The following is a 27,175-nucleotide window of genomic DNA, read 5'->3' on the forward strand; positions in this document are numbered from 1 at the left end:
CACCCTCTTTGCATTTTAAGCCAAGCCTTGCCAAAGGCGCGAGCCTTTGGCGCGAGCCGAAGGATGAGAGCTAAAGGGCTCTTCGCCTGGGGGCTCCCTAAGGACCAAGAACCCAGATCCCTGATTTCCTTGTTCTCCCCATAAGGTAAGTTAAGGTAAGGTAAGTTGACCCTCCAGAAGGGGAGCCACTTAAACAGACAGCATTTAAAGAGGACTGTATATTTATATCATGAAGATAGAATGCCAGCAGGGTGTTGGGGGCTTTCCAGTGTTTTGCACTGAGTGTCACATGTACGACTATCTGCACAAAGGACAGAAGTCTTGGGTGTGTACTCGATGCAAGGAGCTCCTGGTCCTCAGGGAACGGGTTCGTACCCTTGAGGCCGAGGTGACAGCCCTGGAGAAGCAGAGACGGTCAGTTAGGCACTCGGGGAAGAATCTCGGGGGCGTATTAGATAAGCCCCACTCTGAACGTAGCAGCCCCGTTGCTGCCAGTGAGTGTGAGGGTCGAGAGGGAACAGGGCACCGTGCTGAGGATAAGGGGAATGCGCCCTCAGAAGGGACCTCTTCTTCGGTTGGTGAGCAGGAATCCTTTCGTGCCAAGGAACCATCCCTGAGCAAGGGGAGAGGGGGAGTTTTGGTAGTTGGTGATTCGATCCTTAGGCAAGCAGACAGCTGGGTGGCGAAACCGCGTACTGACTGTATGGTGACTTGCCTGCCTGGTGCGAAGGTAGCGGACATTACGCGTGTAGTAGATAGGCTGATAGACAGTGCTGGGGAGGAGCCTGTGGTCGTGGTGCATGTTGGCACCAACGATGTGGGGAAATGCAGTCGTGAGGTCCTGGAGGGAAAATTTAGGCTGCTAGGCAGGAGACTTAAGGCCAGGACCTCCAAGGTAGCCTTCTCAGCAGTGCTACCTGTTCCACGTGCAGGGCAGGAGAGACAGGCACAAATTAGAAGTCTCAATGTGTGGATGAGACGATGGTGTAAGGAGGAAGGGTTTAAGTTTGTTAGGCACTGGGATGCTTTCTGGAACAAGAGGGAGCTGTACAAAAGAGACGGTCTCCACTTGTTCCCGGATGGAACCAGGCTGCTGGCGCTTAAAATCAAAAAGGTGGCAGAGCAGTTTTTAAACTAAAACTTGGGGGAAAGCCGACAGGAGATGAAATGTCTCTGGTTCGGGCGGACTCGTCTCAAAGAGATGAAGTGTTGGCTGCTATTTTTCTACCGGGTAATGGACCAGAGTTGTCCACTGTGATGGCGACAAACAGTATGGACTGTCTGCCTGAGTCTCGAGGCGGCAGGAGGAAGGTGGCGGGCCTAGCTTGCCTGGGAAATTATAGATGTTTGTATGCAAATGCTAGAAGTGTTCGAAGTAAAATTGGTGAATTGGAATGTTTAGTGTTGGGAGAAAACATAGACATTGTGGGAATTTCAGAAACTTGGTGGAATGAGGAGAATCAGTGGGACACGGTGATTCCTGGATATAAGTTATATCGGAAGGATAGGGAGGGAAGAGTTGGAGGTGGGGTGGCTCTGTATGTCAGAGAGGATATACGGTCCAGTAAGACTGAGGTCAGAGAATTAGATTCACTTTTAGAAATGCTTTGGGTTGAAATAGAGGGCCCAAAAGGAAATTTAGCTATGGGAGTTTGTTATCGCCCACCAAATCAAAAGAGAGAGGACGATTATAATATGATGGAAGGCTTAAAGATAGCGGCTAAACGTAAAAACTGTGTCGTAATAGGTGATTTTAACTACCCACAGATTGATTGGGTCAATATGTGTTCCGGTAGAGAGAAAGAGATTTTTTTTTATTTATTTGAGATTTATATCCCGCCCTTCCCACGAATGGCTCAGGTTGAGGTTCTTGATGCTCTCAATGACTGTGCTATGGAGCAGATGGTTTCAGAACCTACCAGGGGTGAGAAGATCCTGGATTTGGTCCTAAGTAATGCCCAAGACTTGGTGAGAGATGTAAAAGTGATTGCGCCGCTTGGGAGCAGTGACCATAATGTTATTGATTTCACCGTTTGTATAAATAGGGAGTTGCCCATAAAGACCGCCACAACCACGTTTAACTTTAAAAGGGGTAAATTCACTGAGATGAGGAGGCATGTGAGGAGGAAACTGAAAGGAAAGGTAAATACGGTCAAAACCCTTGGGGAAGCTTGGACACTATTTAAAACTATAATCCTAGAAGCTCAGATAAAATACATACCACAAGTTAGGAAAGGCACAAACAGGCATAAGAAAAGGCCTGCATGGTTAACAAACAAAGTAATGGAAGCTGTAAAAGGTAAGAAGGACTCCTTTAAGCGGTGGAAAACCAGTCCAAGTGAGATTAGTAAAAGGGAACACAGGCTGTGTCAAATCAAATGCAAGACTGTGATCAGGCAGGCAAAAAGGGACTATGAGGAGCATATTGCAAAAAACATAAAGACCAACAATAAAAATTTCTTCAAATATATTAGAAGTAGGAAACCAGCCAGGGAGGCAGTGGGGCCCTTGGATGACCATGGGGTAAAAGGATTACTGAAGGAGGATAGGGAAATGGCTGAGAAGCTAAATGAATTTTTTGCCTCCGTCTTCACTGTGAAAGACGAGAACTTTTGCCCGCCCCAGAACCACAAATTTTGGAAGAGGTGTTTAAAGGCCTGAATCAGATTGAGGTGACAAAATAGGAGGTCCTACAACTGATAGATAAATTAAAAACTAATAAGTCACCAGGTCCGGATGGCATACATCCGAGAGTTCTGAAAGAACTCAAAGTTGAACTTGTGGATCTTCTAACAAAGATCTGTAATCTTTCATTGAAATCTGCCTCTGTTCCTGAGGACTGGAAGGTAGCAAATGTCACCCCCATCTTTAAAAAGGGTTCCAGAGGAGATCCGGGAAATTACAGGCCTGTCAGTCTGACTTCAATACCGGGAAAGTTGGTAGAAACCATTATTAAGGACAGAATGAGTAGGCACATTGATGAACACGGGTTATTGAGGAAGACTCAGCATGGGTTCTGCAAGGGAAGATCTTGCCTCACTAACCTGTTACAGTTCTTTGAGGGGGTAAACAAACATGTGGACAAAGGGGACCCGATAGATGTTGTTTACCTTGACTTCCAGAAAGCTTTTGATAAAGTTCCTCATCAAAGGCTCCTTAGAAAGCTTGAGAGTCATGGAGTAAAAGGACAGGTCCTCTTGTGGATCAAAAACTGGCTGAGTAATAGGAAGCAGAGAGTGAGTATAAATGGGCAGTCTTCGCAGTGGAGGACGGTAAGCAGTGGGGTGCCGCAGGGCTCGGTACTGGGTCCTATGCTCTTTAACTTGTTCATAAATGATTTAGAATTGGGAGTGAGCAGTGAAGTGGCCAAGTTTGCGGATGACACTAAATTGTTCAGGGTGGTGAGAACCAGAGAGGATTGTGAGGAACTCCAAAGGGATCGGTTGAGGCTGGGTGAGTGGGCGTCAACGTGGCAGATGCGGTTCAATGTGGCCAAGTGCAAAGTAATGCACATTGGGGCCAAGAATCCCAACTACCAATACAAGTTGATGGGGTGTGAACTGGCAGAGACTGACCAAGAGAGAGATCTCGGGGTCGTGGTAGATAACTCACTGAAAATGTCAAGACAGTGTGCGTTTGCAATAAAAAAGGCCAACGCCATGCTGGGAATTATTAGGAAGGGAATTGAAAACAAATCAGCCAGTATCATAATGCCCCTGTATAAATAGATGGTGCGGTCTCATTTGGAGTACTGTGTGCAGTTCTGGTCGCCGCACCTCAAAAAGGATATTATAGCATTGGAGAAAGTCCAGAAAAGGGCAACTAGAATTATTAAAGGGCTGGAACACTTTCCCTATGAAGAAAGGTTGAAACGCTTGGGACTCTTTAGCTTGGAGAAACGTCGACTGCGGGGTGACATGATAGAGGTTTACAAGATAATGCATGGGATGGAGAAAGTAGAGAAAGAAGTCCTTTTCCCCCTTTCTCACAATACAAGAACTCGTGGGCATTCGATGAAATTGCTGAGCAGACAGGTTAAAACGGATAAAAGGAAGTACTTCTTCACCCAAAGGGTGATTAACATGTGGAATTCACTGCCACAGGAGGTGGTGGCGGCCACAAGCATAGCCACCTTCAAGAGGGGTTTAGATAAAAATATGGAGCAGAGGTCCATCAGTGGCTATTAGCCACAGTGTGTGTGTATATATAATTTTTTTTGCCACTGTGTGACACAGAGTGTTGGACTGGATGGGCCATTGGCCTGATCCAACATGGCTTTTCTTATGTTCTTATGTGTCGCCATTGGAGCCTTCCTCGAAGACTGCGATAGGTAAATATTGCCCTGTGTGTCTACTCTTATATGTTCCTCTATCTATCTATCTATCTATCTATCTATCTATCTATCTATCTATCTATCTATCTATCTATCTATCTATCTATCTATCTATCTATCTATCTATCTATCTATCTATCTATCATCTATCTATCATCTATCTATCATCTTTCCTAGGACTGTGTGAATGTGTGATTGTATTTTTAATCTTGTATGGAAGACTATATTTTTCTTAATAAATTACAATTGGTTTTACTAAATTAGGGTCCTGTTATTGAGCATCACTCTCTGGCTGGTCAACCTTGTGTACAAAGGTAAAAAGATTCCTAGTGAGCCAGGTGCCCACCTAACTAATTCCCCAACCTTGTTTTGAGGGCATTTTGGCTAACAACCTTGCTCCCCCACCCTAACTCCCCCTTCCCTAGTGGCTCTTTGCTTCCTGCCTCTTGCCTTCCCTCTCTCACCCCCTCCCTCTCTCACACATCCAGGCACACAGAGAGCTCTCTGGCTGCTTTCTGATTCAAGCCCCCCCTCTCTCACGGACACCCCTCCTTCTGCTTCCTCCTTTGGGGGCTGCTGCTCCTGTTTTGGGGAGGAAGGGAGGGGGAGGAAAGAGAGACCCATGGCAGCTTCAAGACCAACAGTGTTTTATTCCAGGTATAAGCCTCTGTGTGCAAGCAAGCCTCTGTTCTTTGGACAGAGGGAGGGAGGGAGGGACAGTGGGTTCTTCTGACAAGCACAATTTTATTCAGAAAAGTTGGATTTCTCTGCTCCTTTCTGTACTTTAATTTCTTTCAAAAAGACCCTAATTAGGAATCAGAACACATGGATTGGTCCTTCTATCTTGGAGAGTGGAGTATTTCAGATGCCAAATGATACCAGGGCACATTGGGTAAGGAGACAGGGAAACGAGCCCTCCGCCCAGTCCGGGAGAAGGCCTTGCCTTGAGCTTCAGGACTAGTTGCAGTTCAGCAGGCTCTCATTCTCAACCCCCTTGGGCACTCCTTGGTGAGAGCCCTGCCACTTAGGCCAGCAACTGAAGGGCCTGGTTTCTAATGTCAGCCTTCTGCCCATTTATTCTTTGCCTCCTCCTGGACTGAATCCTCCTGCATGGAATAGAGACCTGGGTTTCCTGTCTCATTACCAGCCCTCCATTATTCCTCATGGAGACTGATTCTCATAGGGTATTATAAAGCATCGATATGCGGGTATCTGGGGCTCTGGGGGCCTGTTTTTTGAACACATTTGCAGCATAGCATCCAGTGCCTCGCCCCAAAATACCCTCCAAATTTCAAAAGGATTGGACCAATTCTATGAGCCCCCCAAAAAGGTGCCCCTAGCCTTTATTATTTCCAATAGAGGGAAGGCATTCAAATGTGATGACCAGAACTCCCTTTGGAATTCAATTCTGCTTGTCACAACCTTGCTCCTGGCTCTACCCCCAAAGTCCCCAGATATGTCTTGAATTGGACTTTTCCCACTGAGCTTACCTCGGAGCGACGTCCCTCTTCACCGCGCAGCGTCTGCGCGGATTTCCCACCAACTGCTCTGAGGCTGCTCCGAGGAACCAGGAAGTTCCCGACCTTTTGCGTCGCAAATGGAAACCGCTAAAAACCAGTTTACGTTAGCGACGCAAAAGCCGCGACTCTACTTGGTTACTCAGAGCAGCCTCGGAGCAGTTGGTGGGAAATCCACGCAGACGCTGCGCGGTGAAGAGGGACGTCGCTCCGAGGTAAGCTCAGTGGGAAAACAGCCACTTGTGTTCCTTTGCCCCCCTCCGAAAAAAGACGGGAGCTTGCTGGGCTCCCTGGGCTGCCCTGCCCCTCCCCTCAGCAGGGCCTGTTGTTCTCCGTGGCCATATCAGGAGAGCCCCACTGGCTTCCATCCTGACAGCTTCCAGAAAGCAGCCGGGCTTGGCCCCTGTGGGGCACCAGAAGGCCTGAGGCAGGGAGCAGCCAGGGCCCAGGGACTCTCACCCTGCCCCCCGCCCCAGAAGAGCTATTGTCCCCTCCTGTGGCTGTCTTCTGCCAGCGGGTGGAGCCTCTTCTGTTTCATGAGGCATTCCCTTGGTGCTCCTGACTAATCCTTCCGGAACCAACTTTAATTGTTTTCATTTTCAAATAGTTTAAATTGTTTTAATCATCGATGTTTGGAGGGGGGTCCTTTTAAAATGTGATTTTATTTGGTGGGCTTTGTTTTTTTTTTTAAATAATATAAATCTTTATTAAAAATTAAAAAAATTACAAACGAAAATTGAGTGTCATCTTACATATATATAAATGAAACTTTTCCAAAGTTGAGATGAATCTTGATAGTATTAAGGCTTAGGCAAGAATGTACAAATATCAGTTATACCACTTATAAGACATAAAAGCAGCTGTGAACCTTATTCGAGTTAAACCTTACATTTCCAACATAAATTAAAAACATATGTTTAATAAATATTGTTAGTCACTTCCAGTTGACTAACATAAAGTTTGTCCGATGCAAGATAATCTAGATATGGGGACCAAGTTGTAAAAAAGATGGACTTATAAAACTCAGAGTCCTGTTGCTTTAATGAGTCAGTAATTTTATCAAGCACACACATTTCCTAAACTTTTATTTGCCAATTGTTTGTTGATAGTTGTTTTGAAGATTTCCATTTAGATGCTATTTCCAAACATGCCTCTGCACATAACTTTTCTAGAAGTTTGTAACCGTGAAAGTTTTCCAGATGGCATGTCCAAATATTTAAAATAAAATATTCACATTTCAGAGGGATATGAACATGTAGAATAGTATGCAGTTTGCTTTGAATAGATTTCCAAAACTTTTGAACTTGGTGGCACTGCCACCAGCAGTGAAGCTGGTTCCCAATCAAGTTGCAATTTTTGGAGAAAGAACTATGCATATGGTGGAGTTTAATAGGTGTAACATACCACCTAGAGACTGTTTTAAATAGCTGAGTCCTGTTTAGAGCTGAAAAAGTATGTGACGTCCATAAGTTTTGCTAGTTATCTAAAGGTAGGTTACATCTAGGCAATTACCTCATTTGCCTGGTGGCCACGTAGGGCTCTGTGTTGGGCAGAGGGACAAAGAAACCCTCCCCCTCTCTTAGTTGGCTGGAGCTTTGAGTTTCACACCTGTGCAGGGAAGGTGGTGGTGTGCGCATGAAATTGCCGAGCGGTTGGGTTAGAACAGATAAAAGGAAGTCCTTCTTCACCCAAAGGATGATGAACACATGGAATCCACTGCCACAGGAGGTGGCGGCAGCTGCAAGCATAGACAGCTTCAAGAGGGGATTGGATAAACATATGGAGCAGAGGTCCATCAGTGGCTCTTAGCCACAGGGTATAGATGGAACTCTCTGTCTGGGGCAGTGATGCTCTGCATTCTTTGTGCTTGTTGGGGTGGCAACAGTGGGAGGGCTTCTAGTGTCCTGGGCCCACTGGTGGACCTCCTGATGGCCTGATCCAACATGGCTGACCTGGCCTGATCCAACATGGCTGACCTGATCCAACATGGCTTCTCTTATGTTCTTATGTGACACAGAGTGTTGGACTGGATGGGCCACTGGCCTGATCTAACATGGCTTCTCTTATGTTCTTATGTGACACAGAGTGTTGGACTGGATGGGCCACTGGCCTGATCTAACATGGTTTTTCTTATGTTCTTCTGTGACATAGAGTGTTGGACTGAATGGGCCATTGGCCTGACCCAACATGGCTTCTTTTCTGTTCTTATGCAACACAGTGCTGAACTGGATGGGCCACTGGCCTGATCCAATATGGCTTCTCTTATGTTCTTCCGTGGCACAGAGTGTTGGACTGGATGGGCCATTGGCCTGATCCAACATGGCTTCTCTTTTGTTCTTCTGTGACACAGAGTGTTGGACTGGATGGGCCATTGGCCTGATCCAACATGGCTTCTCTTATGTTCTTCTGTGACACAGAGTGTTGGACTGGATGGGCCACTGGCCTGATCCAACATGGCTTCTCTTATGTTCTTATGAGACAGAGAGAGAGAGAGAGAGAGAGAGAGAGAGAGAGAGAGAAAGACTCCGCTGCCTCAGAGGTCCTGAAATGGCTGGGCCCATGAGGGAAGCCTGGTTGAGTTCTGCCCTGACTGGGCAGGTTGGCTACTGGCCAGATCTGGGGGTGGTTCTGAGTGACCTCCTCCAGACAAGACTCCCCCCCCCCCTGTGCTGCTCACCCAGCTGCTGTTTCTCTCTTCCTCATTCCAGCCTGACTCACCTGGTCTGCCACACGTGCTTCAAGCGGCATGAGAAACTCCACCGCTGCGGCCAGTGCAAGTTTGCCCATTACTGTGACCGGACCTGCCAGAGGGATGGCTGGGCAAACCACAAGAGTGAGTGCTTTGCCATCAAGAAGCAGGGGAAGGCACCCAATGAAAACATCCGGTGAGAGACATGCTGGGGATGGGCACGCAGACACCTCTAGGCATGCTCTGCAGAAGGCCTTCTCTTGCCCAAGGACTGCCCCCTCCCTCCCTCCCATCACACTCCTGGAAAGCTACGCACAGGGCTGGCTTGTGAGAGTTGGCAAACTAGGTGGGCAGCCCGTCCCCGTTCGCGCCGTCTCTGAGCCTTTCTTGGCTCTGAGGGGTTGGAGGAGCTGCCCCGATCCCTCAGAGCCGAGGAAGAACGCGGCTTCCCTGCCCAGCGCACTCCGAACTCGGAGCACACTTGGCAGGGAAGGCGGCGGGTGTTCTTTCTGGGCTTTCAGGGATCGGGGGAGCTCCCCTGATCCCTGAAAGCCCAGAAAGAACAGGTTTCCTGGAAAGCTGCACCCAACTTTCGGCATCTGCCCGCCCACCCACCTCTGCTCCGAGTGCTTCAGAGGAGAGCTTGCTGGAGCCACTAGCTGCTTCATGTGCCGAGGCGATGGGGGGGGGGTCCCGAGGGGGAGCCAAGGCTTGGGGAAGGGCCCATAACTAGGAAAGATGCCTGGTTAAATGAATACCTGTACCTATTGTTGTTATTGTTGTTTATTTTACTGGTCACACTAATGTGCTTGTGTCCACCCTCAGTTTGTGAGCCGCCCTGAGCCTGCCTTTGGTGGGGAGGGCGGGATATAAATAAAATAAAATAAATCCACTAGGAGGCTGGGTGGGCCCCAGGGGTGCCTCAGGCCGGTCTCCAAATCTGCTCCGCCCAGGAGGCTGAAATGATCCATAATCTTGGACAGAATCCTGTTTTCTGTGAATTGGCTTAATGCATTTTAATGCAATTAAAACAACCTTACTATATACTGTATTTGACTTTGATGTCAGTGGCCCTGAGCCGCTTCAGGGAAGGGCAGCGTCGCAAAGAAATAATATTTTCTTTTCTTTTTTTTATTGTTTTACTGTTTTAGAATTTTAATCAATTCGTTACTTGTTGTTTTAAACTACTGTATAACTTGTTTTATTAATGGATGTTGTTAGCCGCCCTGAGCCTGCCTCGGCGGGGAGGGCGGGATACAAATAAAATGTATTATTATTATTATTATTATTATTTTGAACCCAATACTGTGGAAATCTATTAGAATCACAAAGCATTTCTACAAGTGGTCCCATAAAGTTAAACTAGGCCCCTCTGAAGGCGGTTGAGAGTGGCCATGGCTGTGCTCAAGGCCTCCTCCTTCTCTTGTGCTTCTGGGTCTCCCCTAGGCTGGCTGCCCAGATCCTGTGGCGCATTGAGCGCGAAGGCGGGGGGCTGACGGAGGGCAGCTTGGTCTCCATCGATGAGCTGCAGAACCACGTGGAGCATTTTGGAGCGGAGGAGAAGACGGAGCTGCGGGTCGACCTGGAGTGCTTCCTGGAGTTCTGGCCCCCCAACAGCAAGCAGTTTGGCATGCAGTACATTTCCCACATCCTGGGGGTGGTAGGTTGGCCTGCCTGGGGGGAGGGTTCTGCTGAGGCAAGCTCCCCCAAGGGGCCCTCCCCTTCCCCTGCTGGCAGCAGTCGAGGTGGGGCTTGGCCTGCCCACTGGAAAGCCCTGGGTGGGGCTGGCTGCGACCCTTGCTCTAGGCTGTGGTCATTCCTGAAAACATCTTTCCTTGTGGCTCAAGGCAGCTTACAATCTTAACTTAAGCATGTAGAGCATACAATAACCGCCCCCCATGCCCCCCTCCACTAAAGTGCCCACAGGCTGCCTACCAATAAGATGACTCTACAGCATGACCCGGTGGTTTCTAGCAAGAGGCTCCCACTCCCCTCTTTCGGGAGCCTGCTCGGCTCTGGTCAGGGCTGGGCCGGAGGCCTTCAGGGGGATAAACAGCCAGAACGTGTGGAAGGGCGGGAGGAGACTGTCAGCCCCAACATGGCTGCTTTCAAATAGGTTGCCCTCAAGGGCAGCCCAACCTACAGCATGTGACAGTAATCCAGCTGCTGGAGGGTGGATCCGCGTGGCTGGCCTGGACGAGTCTCTGAGAGGAGACCCAGAGGAGCAAGTGCAGCTCCGCCCCAGGCCAGCCTGCTCTTCACGCCACATGGCTGGGATGGGAAGCACCCCTCCCCCCCCCACAACCTGCTCTACGAAAGCCGAATGGAGACAACCTCCCCTCTGTAAAGCTGCCTGCAGCCATTCTGAGACCCAGGTGGGCAGTCGAACAAAGCTGGAGTCCAGGAGCACCTGACGGTCTGTTCCTTGGAAACTGCCCAGCAAGCAGCGAGTAGTGGCGGCCTGAGAGCCACAGACAGAGGACCACATGCTGACCCCCCCACCCCGCAAGTAGCAAGAGCCTCCAATCTAACTGTGAAGGAGGGAAAAATCATTTTCAAAAATGGTGACATTAGATATTCCATGCTTTACTATTATACTTATTTGGGGACTTTGTAAGTCAGAGTCTTTGTCCCCGGGTTGCTTTGGCCAGATGAGGGAGGTTTGCTTGTTCCCTCCAAGGAGCTGGTTCAGGGAGGCCCCCAAGTAGGAGGTGGCAGCCCTGACCCTCAGCCCCCTTCCCCGCTAACGCCTTTTTGCCCTTGTGTGTTTGTGGAGCAGATCAACTGCAATGGGTTCACCCTGAGTGACCAGCGGGGGCTGCAGGCAGTGGGCGTGGCCATCTTCCCCAACCTCTGCATGGTCAACCACGACTGCTGGCCCAACTGCTCCGTCATCTTTAACAACGGCAAGTAAGTCCATCACTGATACGGGGAGAGATGGGAGACAAGGCAAGCAGTCCCTCAGAGAGAGCCACATCCCCTGGGGCTGCAGGGGGAGATACATTTGCAGGACATACCTTGAGGAGGGGATGGGGGGGAGCTCAGGGCCTCGGGCAGGCCAGCTTCTGTTGACTTCTGGGGCTTGAAGAAGAGAACCAAGGGGGGCATTCCCCCAAATGATTCAAGGCAGGAGCTTTGGCGAGCAGGCCCCTTCCCCAGAGCGGGGGGGGTGGGGTGGGGGGAATGGAAGTCACCAGTCCAGACACCCAGGCAGGCAGCCCACAGCATAATAAAGGTGCTTGACAGAGTCATGGAATAACAAGCTTAGCCGATCCGGTCACCATTTGTTTGGGTTTAATTCTGAGGGAAAACATAGTGAAGGAAATAAATATGTCAAAATTGAAGACTGATGGGCAGGTGGGGTGCGGAGAGGAAAGGATTAACGGAGGCCCTGCTGGCCGTTGCACCCCAACTGTCTCCTCTCAAGGTGGCCTTGTAGTATCCTCTTCTCTGAAAGCAATTGGCTGTGTGGAGGTCTCTCCCCTGCCCCCGGGCCAGAGGAGCATATTCAAATCTACCACTCCAAATTCCATTGCATTGGACTATTCAGTGTGTCTGGATGACCTTGTTTTGCAGGCCTTTGTTCCTGCAGCATCTTTCACCATTGCCTTTAGCCCTTCCTTCTCAGTCACAGCAGTGTTGGTGCTGCTGCCTCGGGGGTGATCCCCTCACTTGTGGTCTGGTCCTTTCCGTTCCTGTGGACATCCTTTGGTGTGAACAAGGAAACACGGCTGTCTCCGTTTTGCTACATGCATTGTTGAGGGCGTCCGCTGGAAAGACGCCAACTGCCTAGTCTACCAAACAGGGTTGGGGGTGGGAGGGCAACACTGTCTCCCTTGAGTACCCAAACTGTAGTGACTGAAGAGGGCTTCTGTTTGTGTGTGCCCTTCTGACTGTCTGCTAGGATCAATGTGCAGATTCTGTTTGCTTTTCTCCTGTTTGTGCCACGTCAAATTGCAGTTGTCTGTTTTTTCTTTCAGTCATGAGGCTGTCCGATCCCTGTTCCACACCCAGATGAGGTTGGTTGGTCTCCTTAGCATAACATTCCCCCTCACATCCTGTCTTGGCACCAAACTCCAACAGTCAATTATAACAAGCTAATTAGTGATGTCTATTAGAGTAGCCAGTGACTGTTCTTAACCTCTGAATGTACATTCCTTTCCTTTATACAAAGTCTCACTGAACCCAGCCCTTCTATTTGCCTCCCTCCCCCCAGTTTTTGGAGTGGATTGATATTTTTTTTAAATATGTAGTTTACAAGACAAAAGGAGCATGTTCATTTTAAAAAAAAGTTTAAAAGACAAAAGGAGCATGTTCTATACAATCATATAAAAGCAACGTTAGAAAAGGAGAATAAATTCCTTGAGAAATCCAGATGTCCAAGCTGTCAAATTTATTTGTCTGTAACATTGGATAGAATATGTAAGGTTGTATAATATCTCCAGCAGAGTGCAAAAAGTGCTTGTCTTCCAGTAGGCGGAGAATGCCGTCATGTGCTAAGGGGGGGCCACAGGGGCCTGCCCCCTTGAGCGCCCGGCTGGCCGTCTCCCGCAGCCCCTGTTCAGAAGTGCCTTAAAGGGTTTGGGGGATCAGGGCTGATTGAAAGATTCCAAGGGGGGCAAGCACTTGTTCGGGCCAATATCTTTCTTTAATTTGTATATAACAAGACAAAAACAAATCACTTCTAAAATACACATGCTTTCAAATCCAACTGATTTCTGTGGAAGAGATTGAAGCGAGGGCTGAGCAAATGTGCCAGTTGTATGCTTCTGTGCCCCTGACTTGTGTCATTTCTGAAGGCCCCAAACTGCTCCTGGGCAAGGGCCTCATCACTCACTCTGTGCCCAGATCATGGCTTCTGCTTCCCGCTGCAGGACCTGTTTCCGGTGTGCTTTACGATGGAAAGGAATCAGCATGACTAACTGCCGCGTGGTGGGGAAGGTCGAAGCCCCTGCTGTGGGGTGTGCCTGGTCATGAACTAATCCCTTCTGTCCTTGGACGGCTGGGAGCAGCAGAGGCATTAGTTCACAGCAAAATCCAGTTCCCAAAGCCATGCCTCATGCTTTTGATTTCGACCAACCAAAACAGCCACAAGCCGTGCAAGCTTCAGAGTTGTCCAGAACTCTTGATCAGCCTTGCCATTCAAAAGAAACCAGAGGCAGGGGTGGGGTGGGGTGGGGAGTGGAGATGTTTCTGGGGGCTTCTTGCTTCTGGATGGCCAGGGCACCATCACCTTGCCCCAGTGCCAACACTGGTGCTGCCTGCCCTGCTCCACATTGCACACAGCATCTCCCCCACCCCCCACCCTGATCAAGAGTTCTGGAGAATTCAAAAGTTCAGATACTGTTTTGTGTCATTGCTGGTTGGTCTTCATAAAAGTGAATTTTGTGGCTCTGAAAAATAGTAGAGATGAAATATAACAGCAATAATACTTTGCTCTTTAGAATATTGCAAGCATGGCTCTAACCCTGGACACTGCCGCCATTTCCCCGTTGGACTCTGGCTGTTCCACCCACAGGGCCAGGCCCCCTCCCCCATGCCCTTCCTAGTGCAGGGAGTCGGGGGGGCAGGTCCTCCCAGTCACCAGTAGGGGAATGGGGGCGCTAGGGTTGCCATATCCAGGCTGGGAAGCCCTGGAGATCTGGAGTCAGAGGCTGGGCAGGAGCGGAGCATCTTCCACAGAGTCCAGTGCCCTCGAGGCCACCCCTCTTCCAGAATACCCCTCTTCTTCAGGGGGACCTGACTTCTGTCGTCTGGAGAGCAGCTGTCATTCCAAGGGATCTCCAGGTCCCACCTGGAAGCTCCTGGCATCCCCATCTGGCTCACTGCTTCTGATCTGCACTAGCTTACAAAAACTATGATAGCCAAAATTAAAACAACCAGGTGTCTAGGAAGTCTTCGAAACAAGCTCTTCCCCCCAAAAAACAAACAAACAAACAAGAAAACCCCCAAACCCCCACACTTCTGATTTTAAAAGTTGAAATACCACAGTGTTTGCTCCTCCTCCTCCCCCTCCTTTTAAGCCCTTAAAAAACAGCAATACTTTGTCAGATTCATTCTTTCTCTGCTTTGAATTGCATGCAAGCTCCCCGTCTGTTTGTTTGTTCTTTGTAAGTGAACACTTTATTCATTCAAGTCTTAAGGGAGGTTTTCTGGGGTGGCAGGGAGAATCAAGCATCTTGGATGGAAATCCTTTCACCTCAAGAACGTGTGTGACTCCCAGTAATGCCATGTCTTTCTGCCTTGTATTGCTAGATATGAAGCAAAGTGAGATGATTGGCTTCTGGGCTTTTTTTGTGGCAGGAACTCCTTTGCATCTTAGGCCACACTTCCTGGATGCAGCCCCGTAGCTAGGGGCCACGGGGGAGGGGGCCATGGGGGGCTATCCCTCTCCCTTCCAGTGATTTAAAGAGCCTGCTGATCAGCTGATTGGCGGGCCCTTTGAATGGCATGGGAGGGGCAGTCACGCAATTTAAATCACATAGGAGGGGTGGTCATGGGAAGGGGGTCAGCGGCCCACAAAACCTGTTGGGGGGCCAGGCCCCATGGGCCCCTGGTTAGCTATGGGCCTGCGCCTGATGTCACCAATCCTCCTGGAGCTTACATGGCTCTTCTTACAGGGAGGATTGGCTACATCAGGGGTGTGTGGAGGAACATGCAAAGGAGTTGCTGCTACAAAAAAGGAGATTCAGGAGCCCTGATTGTTTTGGATTTCCATGGACAAATGCTGGGCTGCCAGGACTGCCAGCCGAGAGGAGTGAGTTGTCAGTTCCCCCCGGCCTGGATGCTGTGCATCATGTCTGCAGGAGCTCTGATGGAAATCGGCAGGGCTGACCCTCTGCAGGGCTGGGCTGAGGGCTCCTCTGCAAGAGCACTTCTGTCTCCTCCTCCTTTTAAGCCCTTCAGACCTCCCATGTCTGCAAAGGGGCAGGATGCAGCCCAGGCCTCTGGACACGAAAGTCTCCTCCTCTCCCCGCAAGGGAGGCCTTTCCCTGCAGCTGGCCGAGACATCTTTGCCTCCGTTCTGCCAGCCAGAAGCAGTGCCTGGGAGCAGACGTTGTGGCATGGTGGAAACCAGGAATCTTCACAGATGTCTTTTAGTCAGTTTTCCTGACAGGGACGATGATCAGTGTTACATGGAAAGGAAACAGGCCCCACTCCAGAAGAGGGTCCCCCAATCCTTTTGAGCCTGCAGGTGCCTTTGCGATCCTGACAGAGTGTGGTGGGCAGAAGTCACAAAATGGCTGCTACAAAATGGCTGCCACAGGAGGTCACACCGGCCACAAGCTATCTGTGGCCTCCAGTCGCACAGGGACAATGCTTGCACTGCGGGGGCAGCTACTGCAAAACAATGTTTTTAAACATCTGCACAAGCAATCAAAACTCTGGTGGCCAATCAGAAACCTTTCAGGGCAAAAGGCCCACCTGGCACCCCATTGGGGACCCCTGGGCGAGGAAGCGGGACCATGTCTGCTGGCACACCTCTGTGTGTGTGTGATCCTTTCCCTGTAAACTGACATAATTCTGGAACTGTCCCGGCCTGGTCCTCAGCCACTGTCTTAGGGCTCAGGGAAAGGTCTTGAGGGTGGCGTTGTTACAACAAAGCTGGGATTTCATCAGCTTAGCTGGACAGCTGCTGAAAATGTTTATGCTCAAAAATACAGCATGCAGGTTTGTTTGACATCCTTCTGCAGGCCTGAGAAAACCTCCGAGACCTTTTAAGGCCGGAGAGGAGAAGGTTCAGGTGGCATTTCCCATGGTGCATTGCAGCCGCCTAGTGAAGGGCTGGGCACAGAGATATTTCCCTTGGGCAATCATCAGAATACCTTCAGGTTGACGCAGAAGCATCTGGGCAGGACTTCGCCCACCCAGGAGAATGGCTAAGCCCCTGCCCCCCCCCCCGGGCTCCTGAAAAGGCTCTGCTCCCCTCGGGCGTTCTAGCTCTTGGAGCTCTAGGCACTTTGGGGCTCCTCACAGAGCAGGCCTGACATCACCTCCAGCACAACTGAATGGGACATCGCCATGTCACCGGTAAACCTCTAGCATTTAGTCAAGACTCTATGGTTATTCAGTCAAGACCATCGGGCTGAACGCTATACTGGCAACGTGAGGACATCACTTCCGGTCCTGCCACAAGCGATGTCAGCACATCCCTGGAAGAACGAGAACCCCGAAGGCTCCCTGCTCCCTGAATAGGCCTAGAGGATGGTCTGAAGGCCCTCGGATGCCCCCGGACCTTTTGGGAGCCGCATGCAAGTGGCTTTGAGCTCCTGGGAGGACTTCATAACTGGCATCCCACCCCCAGTCAGTGTGCCGCCTGCTGCTGCCGCCGCTGCCCCAAGGAGGCCCTGCCCTGGAGCTTCCCAAACAGCCGGCAGTTTGTCTCTTTGCCCAAGAGGCTGCCCTGTGGCGGAGCCATTTGCCCCGCTGAGAAGTCCCCAACCTCCACTGGAAGCGGATCCCAGTGCTGCTGCTCTTCAGTATAGATTGCACAAAATAGGGGGTCTTAGTGTTAAAATAGTCAGATGGAAAACTACTAAATAACAATCTTATATTATGCAATCAATTTTCAAACAAACGTATAATATTCTACAACATTGTCTCCAATCTCAAGCCAGTGTGTACAACCGCACTTGTCTGTTTCTTCCCTCCACCAAATAAAGTCCATCACACAATCAGTAGTGTGTCCAGAAAGTCTTTCCAACAGAGGGACCAGGAAATCTTTACAGACTTCATAAGATGCCCCTTCTAGATTCCAAGACATTTCAATTCTGTTCTTCTTCAGTTGTCAGACTGTTAAATGGATTCTGATTTCAATAACTTCTCATACGGACACGAGGTTCTGGACATGCTAGTGATTGTGTGATGGACTTTATTTGTTGGAGGGAAGAAACCGACAAGAGCTGTTGGTGGCATTCTGACCTCAAGGAGGTCTTGTTCAACAGAGCCCTGCCCGCCCAGGGCTCCCTGCTCAAAGCAAGAAGAGGGGAAGGGCTTGGCGAGGGAGGGCGGGCAGCAGAGGACACTGGCTTTGAGGGGGCCAGGAGGAGGCTGGGGGGTTTTGTGGAGAGGGGGAATGGTGGAGCCTGGGGGAAGGACCTGGGGTGGGGCTTATGCCACAAAGTCTGCCATTTTCTCCAGGCGAATAGATCCCTGTGATTTTGCAACCTCAGGAGACCTCCAGGCCTCACCAGGAAGCTGGTGGATGGAGTGAGTGCTCTCAGCAGGGTGGTGTGTTTGCTGCAGCTCTGCAGAAGCTGAGAACCATTCTAGACAGTGGCACAATTCAGCAAGTAGTGAAGAAGGCATGGCGGTTCTGAAGACTGACTGGGAAAGGCACGGGCCAAGGTCTCAGAGGCCCCTGAAGAAGCTACCCGGTGGCCAGAGCACAGTGCCCTCCAGAACTCCTTCCTCCTCCACAATGCTAGTGGGAGCAGGGGGGGGATGCAGAACCCTGCAGAGAAGTTATGCAAAATAAGATAAACCATAAACATCGCTTTCATTTGTACAATTTTACAGGTTGCAGGACTGGCTTTTCTTGTTGCAGAATTCATTTTCTTGTTGCAAAATTTACAGGATTGCAGAATTCATAGCAACGAATTTAAGGGTTTTTTAATGAGTTCTAGATAGTCGCTCTTTCTGGATAGATACTGATCACTCAGGGCTGCAACTCTTGGCCCAAGGTGGGCGGTTTCCATCTTTTGTTCCTTTCTCTTGGTTGTCTGAATAACCAGGATAGAGCTCCGGGCCCTGGGAAAGATCTCCCCGGGAGAAGAACTGACCGTTTCCTATGTTGACTTCCTCAACGTCAGTGAAGACAGAAGGCAGCAGCTGAAGAAGCAGTACTATTTTGACTGCACCTGCCAGCACTGCCAGAAAGGAACCAAAGACGACCTGATGCTGGCTGTGAAGGAGGGAGAGGAGAAGGTAAGGTCAAGGGCTGAGGAGAGGTCAAGGCCAAAGGCCATCGAGAACAAACCAGCTGGCCAGTCTCTGCAGAAACCTCTCAGAGCACTGGGGGGCACAGATCCAGTGTCCCCAGAGGAAGGGAGCAGCCGGGGGGGGGGAGCTCTTGGTGTTTATCCCCCCCCTCCAAACTCCTGTGGGTCTCCCCCCCATGGGCTGGAATCCAGCCCTTCTGCTGCAGACCAGCAGGGCTCTGCCCTCAGAACCCGTGGGGAAGAGTGGGACCCACTCACCAGGCCTTTCCCCACAGATCCTGGGTGGGGCAGTGCTGAGTTCAGGGCTGCCTGGCATGCACTGAGAAGGCACCTGATGGGGGGGGGGCTCTGACAGGTGGGGCTGGGAAGAGGCAGGGGGCAGTAAAGGGCTCTGAGGTGTGATTCTCCTACTGGGCGGTTCCGCATCCCACTCCTCCCCTGGCAGTACCTTACCTGTGCCTGGGCAGGGGCAAAGCAGCTCTTGACATGGGGAGAGAGAACGGAGGATGTGTTCACAGTGGCAGGTCTCAGGCATTGAGTCAAGGCCGGCGGCCATGTTGCTGCCAGGGAAGCTGGAGGGCGGTGCCCAGCCGCACATGAGAATGGGCAGCTGATCTAGTTGGCTGACCAGCATTCACAACCCAAGCTAATCTTTGAACCTGGAGCAGCTCAGAAGATTGGCCTTCTTGCTCGCCCTGCAATCTGTCTTTCCACGTGAGGAGGTTCCTCCTGTAAGGCTGGGCTTGGGTGAAGGTGCTCTGGACTCCAGGCTGGCTGGGGCTGCTGCTGCTCTGGCCAACAGGAAGGAGGCACCGGCCACATCCTTGGGCGTTACAGGCCATGGCTTGGGTAGCTGAGGCTGCCCCTCAGGGCAGCAGGAGGGAGAAGCCTTGCCAGAGAGGACCAGGGAGGCATATCTTGGCCAGCTGCCACTGCTTTTATCAAGTTTATTCAAGGCAAAAGGCAGCAAAAGCAATAGAGATAAAACCAATGTCAGTTACAGTAACCCATATAAATTGTGCTGGGAAAACAGAGGTAAAATTGCTACAATCAGTTATAAAATTCAAAATCATAGCATGGACTGAAGCAGGGTATAATGGCACAGAACCCACCCCGCAAAGCAGATTTTCTCCAGGGGACCTGATATCTGCCATCTGGAGAGCAGTTGCAATTCGGAATGATCTGGAGCCCTCACCTGGAAATTGGCAGCAATTCGGGAGGGAATGGCTGCTTTGGAGGGTGAAGTCTATGGCACTGTCTGAGATCCCACCCCTCCTGAAACCCCAGCCTCTTCAGGCTCCACCCCTCAAACCTCCAGGAATTTCCCAACCTAGAGTTGGCAACTCTATCTTCTTCCCAGCAGCAGTAGCAAGCAATCAGGCCTAGTGTAGCCAACCTCCAGGTGGAGCCTGAAGATCGCCAGGGATCACGAACTCTAGATAACTGATTTCTCTCCTGGAGAAAATAACTGCTTTTGATGGCAGACTCTGTGGCATTCTATCCAGCTGAGGCCTCTCCCCTCCCCAAGCCCTGCCTTCCTCAAACTTCATCACAAAATCTCTAGAAATTTTCCATCAACCTGAAGCTGGCAGCCCTAGTCAGGACTGTGCCCAGTGAGTTCTCCCTCAAAGGCCAAAAGAGTCTAGAAAGGGCCTCCCCCCCAACTTTTAGCGAGAGAACCAAGGTTGGTTGCATTTTACTGACAGAAGCAAACTTGGTTTGCCTAGCAACAGCTACTGCCTAGCAGTTTCCCCAGTGGCCCAATCCTCATCTGTCCTGGGGCTGGCAGTGGTTTGGACATTGCTGGAGGAAGGTACAAGATTCTTACAGCGCATCCCTACACAGAGTGGCTTCAGTCTACACACACTGAATATCATGTGCTTAGACTGGAGTAACTCTGCGTAGGATTGCACCAGTCAAGAAGAGTTCCCTCTCCTCCAGCCTCTTTTCGACTTGCCAAGCCAGTCGCATGCTGATTTACCTGAAAGAAAACCAAGATCAGCAGGTTTTGTTCTTAAGAACACGTGCACAGAATTGCAGCCTGCAGCTTTTTATTAATGGAGCTTCTCACTACTAAGCACAGATAAAAAATCCACAGAACCCTCCCTGGGTAGATCCAAGTAGTCAGCCGTGTTGGTCTGAAGTAGTAGAACAAAATAGGAGTCAAGTTGCATCTTTAAGACCAACTTAAAGTATATGCAAGTATATGCAATTCAGAACGTAAGCTTTTGTGTACTCTCTATGCACACTTCATCAGATGAGGAATCCAGTACAGTGAGCAAAGCCACACGTAGCTGGTAGTCAGTGGCTCAGAATGCAAACTGGTACAAATTTAAGAACCAATGACAGTATAGTAAAATATCTGGTAGGGAGTGGTTTAGAATGCAAAATGGTAAAAAAAAAAAATTAAGATTCAATGACAGAATAGTAAAATTAACAAATTGAGCAAACCTTTGATCTGAGTAGCATGAGCATGCAAAAGCAATAAAACAGTAATATGTCAAAATGTGAGAGTGTCTTTTAATGACTATATTGTATTAAGCCTGGGTCAAAAAGAAGTATTTATATCTCAGAAGATTTCCCATCCAACTAATTTACCTTTTAACATGTAACGTACATATAGTTTGCCATAGGAGAAAATTACATTAAAATTAGTGGGAGATGGGTTCAGTGTATGTAATGGGATAAACAGCCAATATCTCTGTTTGAGTATGTCAATACAGCTAAAAGAGAAATGCATTGGATAGTGATGTTCTTGTCCACCTAATTTACTTTTTTAAACATCATTCTAGTTTGCCATAGAAAAAAAAGAATACAATAAAATATAATGAAAATGGGTTAAGTATATGCAATGAGACAAACAGCCAATGTCCCTATTTTGAGGATGTCAATACAAAAAATCATTCTGATACACTGTTCTAAAAGAGAAATACATTGGAATACTGTGGATGTATGGCTTACTCAGTGAGAGTGGGTTTAGCATCTGTAATGAGATAAAAAACCAATATCCCTGTTCAGTCCTGGGGAGGTGTTTGTTCCAAGTTTCAGAATAATTTGTAATTCAGCAATTTCTCTCTCCATTCAGTTCATGAAGTTCCTTTGCAGTAAAACAGCTGCTTTGAGGTCACCCGTTGAATGCTTTGGAAGGTTAAAGTGTTCCCCCACAGGTTTCTCAGTTATGTAATTCCTGATGTCAGATTTGTGTCTATTTATCCTTTGGTGGAGGGTTCTTAAATTTGTTCCAGTTTGCATTTTGAGCCACTGACTACCAGCTACGTGGGGCTTTGCTCACTGTACCGGATTCCTCGTCTGATGAAGTGTGCTTAGAGAGTACACGAAAGCCTCCCTGGGTTGGTGGGCGGGCTGGGTGTGGAGAGGGGCGCTGGAAGACATGCCCTTTCCCCCTTATGAGAATCAAGTTTGGCAACAGAGCGGCCTCTTGAACCAAGAAGCAAGAGACTCTCCTGAAGTTCCTTCAGCAGCAGAGTATTGTGAAGGCGTGTTCGTGAGCCCCATTCCCATGTTACAGCGAACACATCACTCTCCTACCCATGTGTGGAAGAAAGATCCAGGGCATCTTCACGGTACAAATGAAGCCAGGGGCCAGTACCCGGAGCAGTGTGGGGTTTGGCTGCACATGCGTGGAATGTCACGTGACATGAGAACCTAAGCATCCTTCTCTTTGCAAAGATCAGGTTGGGGAGAGAGTCAGAGCTGGTTTGATCCGGCTCTGCCCACTGTGTGGTTCTGCCTTTGCCCTCTGTGTTGCTGCCCAGCCCTCTCAAGTTCAACTTCAAGTTAGCCTTTCTTGACATAAAAATATCAGAACTCTCTCCTGCCTGCCCCACTGGGCACTGGCTGCCACTGGCTTCATATAAGAAGGAAGGGAAAAAGAATGTGAGGCTTGGCTTGAATGCCACACAGAGCATGTTCAGGTAAAACTCAGCACAAAAACTCTGGCTGTACCTGGGAAGCAAATGGAACCGTGTCCTCATGGGGAACATCCTTGATTCCCTCTACTCTTGGGGCTGATCCTGTTTGTTTCTCCTGAGGTTTTACTCCTCAATTTGATAAGGTGGCTGGCCAGCTGGGTCTCTGGGGGGCGGGGGGGGGGGCGGAATCTGGCCAGCCTTCAGTGGTGTCTTTCCCCTGGTTTTTTTGCAGCCTTCCCAGGAGAGAGTGAAGGAAATCATCCAGTTCTCCAAGGAGACCCTGGAGAAGATTGAGAGAGCTCGGTCGGAGGGGATTTACCATGAAGTGAGTGGGAGGGGGCCTGCTCATGCAGACCTTCTCCGGAAAGCTTGAGAGGGGGAGGGGCCCTCATGTTATTCTGTGTGGTGGGGGGAGGGGGTGACATATTGACTCCAATGTTCCCTCTAAGCTGCAGAGTCTTGTAAGCAAAAGGTCTACTTTGCAGAAGTGGGGTGGTTGCTCTTCTCAGCCCCTGAGGACACTGGGGGGGGGGGGGGTGAGAGTGCTTTTCCCGGTCACCCCTCCTGCGGCCACAAGCAGAGCTTTGATGGGGCATCTGCAGCAGGGTGGGGGGAGCTCTGGGTCCTGAGCCTGTGGTTGTGTGACCCACTGGTATCAGAGAGGGAGCGAAAGATCAGAATGGACTAAAATGTCATCAATCAGTTGACCCCCCTCCCCCATAAATTCTGTCCTCTGAAACTTCCAACAGAGTGAATCAGTTTCTGGCTTAGGGGCTGGGGCTGGACACTGGCTGTGGGGGCTCTGAATCCAATCCCCCCACCCCGTGCAAATGGGAAGGTGGGGGCAAGGCAGGTGAGGGCTCCGGGTGGGCAGTTTTCCTTCCCAGCCACAAATGGCCTCCCTGGGAAGGGAAATGCAGAGGCGCAATACAAGGACTGCACTTCCCCCCTCCTGGCTACCTCAAGCAGGCCTTCCCCAAAGGGCAGGGAGCTGTCCCTGGTGGCAGCTGAGGAGAAGACTCACAAGGGGTGGGAAGGGACCAGCTGGATTTAGGAAACATGTTTTAACAGTCAGAGGAATCAGGTTCTGAGGGAGGTGGGGAGCTCCCCCCCCCGCCATTGGCAGTCTTTAAGCAGCGGCTGGACAAACCCTGGTCAGGGATGCTCAAGGCTGATCCTGCATTCAGCAGGGGGTGGGACTAGATGGCCTCTATGGCCCCTTCAAACCTGTGATTCTATAGTTATTGACTGGTATTTTATGAGTCAGTTTAGATGGCTTTCTGTTTTCTGATCTTAGGCTGTGGGCCTCCACTGGCAGGGATCTGAAAGAGGCAGTGTATAGACAAGGGAGGCCCAGGCAGCAGCCACTGCCAAATCTGCATTTTATTATCTTAGGCAGATAAGGCAGCTGGTTCCATACCTGGAGCGCAGCAATTTGGCAACAGTGATCCATGTGACAGTCACCTCAAGATTAGACTACTGTAACACCCTCTACATAGGGCTGCCCCTGACGTAAACTCAGAAGCTGCAACTGGTGCAAAATGCAGCAGCCAGGTTGTTATTGGAGCTACCTCTATGGGAGCACATTCAACCTGCGCTGGGGATGCTGCACTGGTTGCCTGTAGCATTCCGCGTTCGCTTCCAGGTGCTGGTTATGACCTTTAAAGCCCTATAGGGCCAGGGACCTCTGGGACTGCCTTCCCCATATGAGCCCCAGAGAGCACTGAGATCAAGTACCCAAAATCTCTTTGTTATCCCTGGGCCAACAGACGCTCGGCTGGTACCACCAGAACAAGAGCTTTTTCGGTAGCAGCCCCTGCCCTCCCCAAATAGAGCCGGGTCCTGCGGGACTTGCCATAATTCCGCAGGGCCTGCAAAACAGAACTGTTTAAATTAGCTTCTCACAACTAACGGGGAATGCGGCCACTGGACCACAGCACTGAATGCAGCGCCAAATATGAATTAATAATACTGATGCCATCTTGGATTTTAGGACTGAAACTGTAAATGTATTGTATGTATACAATAAATTTTAATGATTCTACTGTAATTTATTTTAACATTATGTACTTTAACTTGTTGCAAGCTGCCCTGAGCCCGATAGGGGAGAGCAGGATATAAATCTAATAAAATATGATGATGATATTGGATTTATATCCCGCCCTCCACTCCAAAGAGTCTCAGAGCGGCTCACAATCTCCTTTACCTTCCTCCCCCACAACAGACACCTTGTGAGGTAGATGAAGAGACTGGATTTATATCCCGCCCTCCACTCCGAAGAGTCTCAGAACGGCTCACAATCTCCTTTCCCTTCCTCCCCCACTACAGACACCCTGTGAGGTGGGTGGGGCTGAGAGGGCTCTCACTGCAGCTGCCCTTTCAAGGACAACCTCTGCCAGAGCTATGGCTGACCCAAGGCCATTCCAGCAGGTGCAAGTGGAGGAGTGGGGAATCCAACCCAGTTCTCCCAGATAAGAGTACGCGCACTTAACCACTACACCAAACTGGTTCTCCACCATAAATAAATAGACCTTTTAAACAAACCAGGGATGTCTCTGAAGGCCTGGGCTGCTGTTGCTGCAGGTGTGCTTGGAGGAGGCCGAATGTTCTGTCCTGTTCTTGTGTGTTTGTTCACGTTGCTTCCTCTGGTTTGCCCAGGTGGTGAAGTTGTGCCGGGAGTGTCTGGCCAAGCAGGAGTCCATTCTGGGAGACACCAACATCTACCTGCTTCGCATCCTCAGCATCTTGTCTGAAGTCCTCTCTTACCTCCAGCTCATCAACGAAGCGGCTGGCTATGCCAAGCGGATGGTGGACGGCTACCTGTACGTGAGCCAAGCGGCCCTTCCCATCTGCTCTGCAGCCAGCGTATCTGATCACTCTTTTTCTACTACTCACCTGTCCTCATTGTATGTTGCTGCAGTGTTACTGGAACCTCTGCACAGGCACATTCTGCACCCCCCCCCCCGGCACAACCCCTTTGCCCTGCTGACACAGGCTGGTCTACCCAGCATGGGGTGTGTGTGTGTGTGTGTGTGGCAAAGTCACCTCCAAGACCAGCAACATCCCTTCTTCTTGGGGTAAACGTCAACCGCTCCTTCAGTGGGACTAATGCCAGGGGTCCCGTTCTGGGACATTCCTGCTGCATGAGCCCGCATGAACTCTCCCCATGCCACCAACTGCCTGCCATCGTTCCAGAGCAAGGGTGGCCAAAGCTGCTTAACATAAGAGCCACAGAGAATAAACGTCAAGATGTCTGAGAGCTGCAAGACTTGAGCATCAGATGTTTGAGAGCAGGTGTAGGCAGGCAGGAAGATGAACGGGGGAGAGAGAGGTGGAAAGAAAACAACTTTAACTCTATGAATTCTCCATCCCCCTGGAAGTTTGTACTCCACAGAAAGAGCTAAGGAAGGAATGCAGCTTGCACTGGCCGCACAGAGAGTGACATTTCCCCTTGGCCTGAGCTCTGGGGCTGCCCATTTCACACCTCTCTGGCCTCCTGCTTGCTGGCCCCTCCTCTCCAGAGCAGAAGAGACCAGAAGAAGGAAAGTCTCCTCCCCACAGGGTCCACCTAGGGGGATTCAAAAGGCAGGCGTTTGGTGCACCTGCCGGGGGGGGGGGGGGGAACCTGGCGACCCCCTGGAATTACAGCTCCTTGCCAGGCAACAGAGATCAGTTTCCCCCTGGAGAAAAGGGGTGCTCTGGAAGGTGGACTCTTGGGCACTGTACCCCACGGAGGTCCTGCCCCTTCCCCAGGCTCCACCCCCAGATGTCCAGGGGTTTCCCCTGCTGGAACTGGCAACCCCCCCTCCCCCCCGCCGGTAGCCAGGGAGGACCCCTCCTCCTCTGCGCTTAGGGACCAGGTGGGTGGCAGGCGGCTCTCCTCAAACCCAGACCTCCCCAAACGCGACAAAACAATTTTGGAAATGTGGGCAAGTCAAGCAGCTTATTCTTTTGTACCTCAGGAAACTTTATCACCCCAACAATGCGCAGCTGGGGATGGCCCTGATGAGAGCAGGAGTGACGCATTGGCACGCCGGCCTCATTGAGGTGGGGCATGAGATGCTCTGCAAGGCCTACGCCATCCTCCTGGTGACCCACGGCCCCTCCCACCCCATCACCAAAGACCTGGAGGTAGGTGATGACGATGCCCAAATGCTCCAGCTGCCTGGGTTTTGACATACTCGGGGACTGCTCACGTCCAGAGCAAGCTGCATCTACAACGCAGGGCACCTCTTCCACAATTCGAACTTTTGGCTTGCAGCACCAGCTTGGCTGAAGCTGGTATAAGCACCAGCCACAGCCAAGATGACTGAAGCGACCCAGGACTCAGTCAGTGCATTCCCTGGATTTCATGACTGGACAGATCTCAGCCTTTCTTTTCCTTTGCAGTTCCCCAGCCCAGGAGCTGCAGATCAATGCCTGCAACTGTGAGAGCATACTGGGGGGTGGGGGGGATTGAAGAAGATTTGAAGTTGGAAGGGCAAAGGCTGATGGACCCTGAGCAGGAGGATAAATCAGGCAGTGACTGACAGACTGATAGCTCAAGGACCTGGTGCACTTCTGACACACAGACAATACAGACCTGGGGGAGGGGTGTGTGGATGGGCAGCAACCTGAAGATTTGAGGTGAGGGCTGAAAGTGCTGTTTCTGGGCATAGTCCAAAGGCCTGGTTCTGGACTCAAAGGCCCTCCGTGGCTTGAGGCCAGGGTACTCAAGGGAGCGCCTCTCCTCCTCCATCTTTCCAGCCTCCCAGCCAGCCCTG

At 50.4% G+C, this 27,175-nt stretch overlaps 1 protein-coding gene across 2 annotated transcripts in view; it reads left to right on the top strand.

Moving 5' to 3' along the window:
* The window catches only part of SMYD1 (SET and MYND domain containing 1), a 38,787-nt gene that overhangs the window by 11,059 nt on the left and 553 nt on the right, over positions 1–27,175 (top strand). Inside the window, exons 2-9 of one of the 2 annotated variants that reach the window (XM_060247861.1) lie at positions 8,559–8,735; positions 9,986–10,199; positions 11,319–11,449; positions 12,520–12,558; positions 18,274–18,466; positions 22,645–22,737; positions 25,071–25,234; positions 26,375–26,543. In XM_060247861.1, the coding sequence (XP_060103844.1) occupies positions 8,559–8,735; positions 9,986–10,199; positions 11,319–11,449; positions 12,520–12,558; positions 18,274–18,466; positions 22,645–22,737; positions 25,071–25,234; positions 26,375–26,543 (1,180 nt within the window). The remainder of the gene's footprint in view (positions 1–8,558; positions 8,736–9,985; positions 10,200–11,318; positions 11,450–12,519; positions 12,559–18,273; positions 18,467–22,644; positions 22,738–25,070; positions 25,235–26,374; positions 26,544–27,175) is intronic. The other variant, XM_060247862.1, reaches the window with a different exon arrangement.

Source organism: Heteronotia binoei, chromosome 10, assembly GCF_032191835.1.
Source record: "Heteronotia binoei isolate CCM8104 ecotype False Entrance Well chromosome 10, APGP_CSIRO_Hbin_v1, whole genome shotgun sequence".
NCBI classification, from domain to species: Eukaryota; Metazoa; Chordata; class Lepidosauria; order Squamata; family Gekkonidae; genus Heteronotia; species Heteronotia binoei.